Source organism: Drosophila mojavensis, unplaced genomic scaffold (assembly GCF_018153725.1).
Source record: "Drosophila mojavensis isolate 15081-1352.22 unplaced genomic scaffold, ASM1815372v1 contig_36, whole genome shotgun sequence".
Lineage (NCBI taxonomy): Eukaryota > Metazoa > Arthropoda > Insecta > Diptera > Drosophilidae > Drosophila > Drosophila mojavensis.
In genome coordinates this window covers 16,237,138-16,243,273 of record NW_025318858.1, presented here as the reverse complement: position 1 = coordinate 16,243,273, position 6,136 = coordinate 16,237,138, and the positions used below count along the sequence as shown (strand labels likewise).

General features: G+C 42.1%; 3 protein-coding genes across 4 annotated transcripts; 1 reads left to right on the top strand and 2 right to left on the bottom strand.

The window, feature by feature from the left end:
• The first annotated feature begins 308 nt into the window (after nt 1-308).
• Nucleotides 309-1,499, top strand: LOC6576982. Its single transcript, XM_002002922.4, has 3 exons — nt 309-710; nt 819-1,041; nt 1,127-1,499. The coding sequence occupies exons 1-3, from the start codon at nt 402-404 to the stop codon at nt 1,423-1,425; spliced, it is 831 nt and encodes a 276-aa protein (XP_002002958.1). The 5' UTR covers nt 309-401; the 3' UTR covers nt 1,426-1,499.
• LOC6576981 (protein ref(2)P) lies at nt 1,496-4,871 on the bottom strand. Its single transcript, XM_002002921.4, has 3 exons — nt 4,384-4,871; nt 1,944-3,503; nt 1,496-1,881 (listed from the first exon to the last, which is right to left on the bottom strand). The coding sequence occupies exons 1-3, from the start codon at nt 4,559-4,561 to the stop codon at nt 1,733-1,735; spliced, it is 1,887 nt and encodes a 628-aa protein (XP_002002957.1). The 5' UTR covers nt 4,562-4,871; the 3' UTR covers nt 1,496-1,732.
• Nucleotides 4,614-6,070, bottom strand: LOC6576980. Of its 2 annotated transcripts, XM_002002920.4 has the most exons (3): nt 5,794-6,070; nt 5,571-5,733; nt 5,374-5,503 (listed from the first exon to the last, which is right to left on the bottom strand). In XM_002002920.4, exons 1-3 carry the CDS (start codon nt 6,068-6,070, stop codon nt 5,449-5,451), a joined length of 495 nt encoding a protein of 164 aa, XP_002002956.2. In that variant the 3' UTR covers nt 5,374-5,448. The 2 variants fall into 2 exon arrangements, with proteins under 2 accessions (XP_043864404.1, XP_002002956.2); XM_044008469.1 differs by having other exon boundaries at nt 4,614-5,733.
• Between the last annotated feature and the right edge of the window lie 66 nt (nt 6,071-6,136).

Below are 6,136 nucleotides of genomic sequence, written 5' to 3'. Positions count from 1 at the left end.
GGACGGATAATTATACAAACCGGTTTAGAATGTGCCGAAAATAACATTATAATACATATATACATAAATATGGAAGTAGAATGCGAGCGATGCCAATCCGACAAGCGGCACCTGGCTGGTGTCCAAGGTGAAGCACGTGCAAGAGCGCTGAGTCACGCTCCATTTGCTTTGAAAGTTTATTTTACATTATTATTATTATCATTATTTTTTTTTTTTTTTTTGCACACAAACTTCTCTCCGAGATGTGATCCACACAGCTGTTCTGCGTTCTCTGCTCTGCCAGCGTTCTTTCAAACGTTATTCGACAGTCGAAGCGCGCGGTCAGCGAATTTCTTATCGGCCGAGCGCGCGTCTCGCACGTAATAGATAAAACTTGTTAAAGTCGGAAAAACACAGAAATTATGGCAACCGGAGTTATGTCAGGCTGCAGTGCGACGGGACTGCGCGATGTTTGCGAGAATCCAGATCTGTGGGCCTATGTCAGGACTTTGAAGGAACATGCCGATGGCAATGTAACGAATGGACGGTTTCTGGAGGGCACACAATCCCAATCCTTCAGCTTCGATATATCCTCGGCCGTGTTTTACTTTGGTTTCTGTGCCTTGATCTCGCACCTATTGCTGGCGGGCGTCACAGCTGTCATAGTACACAAATGCGTCTCCCTCAAGATGGTGCACACAGCGGGGCATGCCTTCTACTGTACAGTGGGTGTAAGTATATACAATGTATATGTATGTCTGTACATACGTACATATGTATGCATCTATATATTTACATATTGTAGCTCTCGAATATTTACATTTTGTTTGCTCCGTCAGTTTGTTTTCTTTCTGGGCGAAGCTCTGCTTGTGCGTCACAGTGGAATTTTGGTGCTCTGGCTGGGCATATCTAATGTGGATCTATTGCACAGTGCTCTTGGCCTACTCGCCTTTGGCATCGGCGTTGGCGGCGTGGGCATCAAAACTTTGCAGAAGCGAGAGCGCAAGCGCGAAGATCCAAATGCTACGGTTAGGCACTTCCGCAGTAATCACGGATTCTCTGGTAAGTGCAAAGGCACTCGCTTAAAATGCAAGCAGGCTATTTACATATTCCCTCTCTCTCGTTCTATTTCGCTCACTCTCCATAGGCATTGTCGGGTGCGCTCTGCTGCTGTGCTGCGTTCTCAGCGGCCTGCCGTTATATTTCTACACAAACAAATCTCTACAGCTCGTTCATCGCTTTTGCTCTCTCGCCAGTTTTGCAACACTGATGACTTCACAGATGTTCAGCTACAACACTGGCTTCGCTCGGCGCCAATGGAAAGCTCATCATGTCCGGCTGTTCAAGCTGTTTACATTTATTGCACTGATCACAACAATGAACTATGAATTTCGGAGATTTGCGCGAGAAATTGTTAGCTTAATAATGAGACAAGTCTGGCATTAGCTTAACGGGAAGTTAAATTTTGTTCATTTCCATTATTTTAATTTGATTAAATACTTTTTCAGTATATGCATATATTTATATAGCTTTTATTTGTTATTTTGATACACGATACCATAGGGATAACAATATTTTGATTATTTGCGACATATAGATTTACACATAGATTATATACTTGATTATCATTTGTTTCGTAAAACGAATGAAAACACTTCACCGAAGATAAACATAAATTGACATAATATGCCTGAAGCTAATATTAATTGTCGAACATAAAATGAATGAACTTATAAATATGCGACAAAATTACTCAATTGCGGCCACTTTGCGATGTATTCATAATGTCCAATGCAGCCGGTATGTTGCCCTCCACTGAGTCCAACAGCTGCGTCAACCAGGCTCCCTCATTGCTGAAGCCCATGGCCATCATCGCGTGCACTGCGGCATTGATGCGTTCATCTGTGAAATGGATGACAATTTTGAATGAAATTGAAGCACATCGAGGATAAATTTCTACTAACCAGTATGATAGATGGGCACATGGCGCTTCTCCTCAGGGGCCGGGGGATTGCCCGCTGTCGATGTCGATGTCGAGGTGCTGTTGGTGGCCACAGCTGTGGTTGAAGTCGATGTGCTGACCGTGTTCACCTGGGAGGTTTGGGTGTGAGCTGTTGCCAGTTCCCGCTGCTGTTCCTCGTTCACGTGCTGACGCAACATCTCGCCCAATTGCGCGAAATCACGGGCTGGGGTCACCGGTGAATCAGTTGTGGTCGCGTTTGGGGTGCTCAAATTAATCAATGCATCCGAGCTAGAGACATTGGCCATGGGCGAGGTCGTGTTATCAATCATTTGCCAATCCTGATCCAAGCTCTCCGAACGGCGTCGTTCCTCTACCAGGGTATTAGTCGTCTGTGCCACTGGCTCGCCAACAGTTTCAGTTTCAGTGGCAGTTGTAGTTGTAGTTGTAGTTGTAGTTGCAGTTGTAGCTGTAGCTGCATCAGCAGTTGGAGCAGACGCCTGTACTCCATTGCTAGCCTCAGATTTCTCAGAGGCCGTTGAGCCATTTGAAGCCATGGAGGTCTCGGCACAGCCAAAATCGGCTGCTGCACTGGGATCAATCATTTTAGCAAACATTTCGCTAAAGTTGTTCAAGATTTCAATACCGGCACGCATATACTCGGGATTGACAACCTGTGCTAAATTCTCCAGACTGATTACTGGGGTTGTTGGTGTGCTGTTCGGAGTAGGCGTGGCAGTTGCCTGTGTCTGGGCTTGCTCCTTGGGGCTGCGAGGAGCAGCCACCGGCTCTTGTGCATTTGCTTCAGCACTTGCTTCAGTTGAAGCTGCTTGCTTTTGCTTTATTGGGACGTCAGTCGACTCTCCTACTTTCTCGGTTTTCTGGGTTTCTTCAGATTTGTCATTATTCACTACAGTTGGCTTCTCTTTTGGCTCCGGCCCTTGTGCCTCCTGAGTTGCGGCAGCCGCAGTGGGCGTTGCATTGCTCTCCGGCAAATGCATCATCATGTCTACGAATTGAGAGAATACGTTGCCATTCCGGCGACCATGGCGTCTTTCGCGACGAGTCCAGCACGGAGCTGCACCACCTGGCGTAGCCTGTGCTGAAGTAGCAGTTGTAGTAGCAGTTGCAGTTGCCCCTGGGAATGGGCACTGATCGCGAGAGCGACGGCTCGAACGACGATGATGATGCGAGGTGGCACTCGGGCCACTTAGCCAGGCCTCAACCACACTCGGTCCACTGTTGGTGGGCATGCGGACCATCAAGTGATCGGCATGCTTGTGAGCCGACTCGCAGGCCTGGCACAGATCAAAGTTGGGGCACTGTATGCACTTGTACCGAAAGCCGACCAATGGTAGAGCGCCGCATGCATCACACTCGACTCCATCATGGATGACGAAATTGCTGGGATCGTCCTCAGCTTGCTTAGCAGCTGATGCCTGCTTGGCGTCAGTCTTACCATCGGCAACAGCTGCAATTTGCAAATGCATATTCTCCTTGCATTTGGCCAAGAATATTTCATAATCATTCTGATTGAAGACTTCTATTTCATCACCATCGGAATCTACAAGAAATATAAATAAACTTTAGTTTACCTAAGATTGCGTAATATAAAAACTTGGAGAATTGCGTGTTCAAATTAAAATAGTGTCTGTATAATAAGTCGATGATTAAGCGAATGTGCTAATTTCATGGCAGACTCAACTATTTCGTGATATCAAGAATGTATGTATTTAATTTAAAATATATGTACCTTGGAATAAACTCCATTTTTCCCTATATACATGCACTTGTACTTGTACCCCAACTCTACATTTCTCCCTTGTGAGAAGAAGTATTTGCAAAACAAATCGGCCAGTCAGAAATACTTAGATCAAATATCGCTGTTTACTTTGTAATTTGTAAACAAAATTCAAGTATTATACAGTCTATAATCTTTTGATTAAACCAAAAAAATGTTTGTATATATACATATCGTGAATCATTCGATTTGACTGGATTAAGTTCTGTCATTTTGTTTTGCTATCAATTCTATTGATAATGATATACATTGCTTAGTGAATCACACATAGGGCTGACAGGGTTGTCTATATACGCATACTTGTATATATGCAGATACATATATGTATGTACTCGTATACTTCGTATATTTAGTGAATACCTATGAAATTTGCCGAGGAGTTGGCAAATGCACTTTAGCCTTTTTCCATTTATCGAACAAATGCTTGCGAAACTGTTTACATACATACGTACATAAATACACATATACATCTCTTGACACAGATGCGCACGCACACAAGCTTGCAAGCATCCGATTACATAGCACACACGCACACACACACACACACACACACACACATTGACACATTTAAGTGCATACAATTGATATCGCATGTTGATTCGTCTATTATATCATATCTACGTATATGTATGTGTATATTTACCAATCCAATATGTCCTTATCTCGCATTTGACCAGCTGTCGCTCCTGGAACAGGTACATGTCGATTTCGCGACGTAGAATGCTAAAATTGTTTGATGGCATTCGCAGATATGCATTCAGCTTCTTGCCAGTGCCAGCTGGTGCATTATGGTAAGTGATTTTCAGCAATTTCTCCGACATATTCAAGTAGTTTTACTTTTTTCTTTCTTGTTGTATTTTTATTTTAATTTTATTAATTCGACAAAGTAGACAGCAAAAGAATGTATTTGCTGATTATTTGTTTCACAATTTGCTTCGAAGTCGTCTATTGCGTCGCAGTTGTTCTCTATGTATACAGCCGCAATGGCTGCACTTCGGCTTTTATACTGGGTCTTGTTCGTCGTGCAGTTAGACACGACGGTTCTTGAATATTCGATGTAGAACGAGCGAAAATACTGCAAATCACTCCACGGACACCTATTTGTTTATGAAATGATTCGCCAAAACGAAGAGTAGTGCCAAGCTGGTCTTAAGTTGACCGACTATCAATCGAAATTCCTGATTTTTTATCGACTAACAGTGTTGGTTAATTTATTGAATTTTTAAAAGATAAATTTATCGTATCAGCCCTGATATTCATATGATGTGATTAAGTGGCGCAATTTTCAAATTTCGTTTACATTATGTTGAAACAGAGAGTATGTTTCTGTAAAATCAATTTTCATATCATATGTGATATTTAACTGAGAGGTGCATTTTGTTTCAATTCGCATATCCGAATTCATTTTTAAAATTTTCAATAATTTTTGTTTCACATATTTCTTTGTTTGTTTGTCGATGTTGTCTAACAACTTTGATGACTATATCAAGCAGTATTACAGGCGATTTTATACTGTTCTTGCTTCTTGTTAGTCGTATAAAACTTTTCTGTAATACTCGCTAAAACAAGGAATAGATTTTTAGATTTATATAACCATATAACGGATATTATTCAACATTCAATTTAAATTCACATTTGTTCGTTTTCAAAGATATTATTTATTTGCCATAGCTTAAAAATTCGATTTTATGTATTATATTAAAGCGCTCTAAGCTTGAGGACGTCGAAACAATTTTAGAAGCTGCACCATTTCCGATTTTGTGCTGTATAAAAATAAAAAATAAATAAAAAAATAAATGATCTAGTTGGCTTTCCATAAGAGTTACAAACCGAGGTGCACTAGACAGTTTAGAATTGGGGCTGTGTCGGCTTTCGATTTCCTTCTTCGGCGTTGATATATTTACCACTTGAGTTGTTGTCTGATCTGTTTTATTACTTATAGACTCTGTTGGATATATATCGACTGGCTCCCGTATGGCTGCCAGTGGACTGTCTAAAATATAAATTTTTGTATATTGTATATTTGTTTTTGTTGGCGATCAGCGTTGCTCACTTGAATATGTCTCAAAGAGCTGTTCCATCCAGGAGTAGTCCTCGCGACCTGGTAAGCCGAAAACAAACCCATCTAGATGCCATCTCAAGTTCTCAGTACCCTTCTGCCTCTGATCGTAGTGAACCTCCTCCACCTGGTAGCCATAGTCACCATAATCATTGTACAATAGATCAATTAAATCGCTGGCACTACTGCGACTCTTCAGTGGCTTCGGCAGGGCCAAGGCAACGCATTGCAGCAAGGCCAGGACAAATAAACGATTGGTAAACTTGCACATTTTAGTTGAGCGTCTCCTTCGCGTAAACAGGACCGTTGCTCTCCGACTGCGGGCGATGAATGAGCC

Coding starts and splice junctions, on each gene's coding strand:
- LOC6576980 (XM_044008469.1), bottom strand. CDS start 6,070: ATGTGCAAGTTTACCAATCGTTTATTTGTCCTGGCCTTGCTGCAATGC. Junction 5,734..5,793: donor GCTCTTTGAGACATATTCAA/GTGAGCAACGCT, acceptor TTTATATTTTAG/ACAGTCCACTGGCAGCCATA.
- LOC6576982 (XM_002002922.4), top strand. CDS start 402: ATGGCAACCGGAGTTATGTCAGGCTGCAGTGCGACGGGACTGCGCGAT. Junction 711..818: donor CCTTCTACTGTACAGTGGGT/GTAAGTATATAC, acceptor TTGCTCCGTCAG/TTTGTTTTCTTTCTGGGCGA. Junction 1,042..1,126: donor CAGTAATCACGGATTCTCTG/GTAAGTGCAAAG, acceptor CACTCTCCATAG/GCATTGTCGGGTGCGCTCTG.
- LOC6576981 (XM_002002921.4), bottom strand. CDS start 4,561: ATGTCGGAGAAATTGCTGAAAATCACTTACCATAATGCACCAGCTGGC. Junction 3,504..4,383: donor GATAAGGACATATTGGATTG/GTAAATATACAC, acceptor TATTTCTTGTAG/ATTCCGATGGTGATGAAATA. Junction 1,882..1,943: donor TGTGCCCATCTATCATACTG/GTTAGTAGAAAT, acceptor TCCATTTCACAG/ATGAACGCATCAATGCCGCA.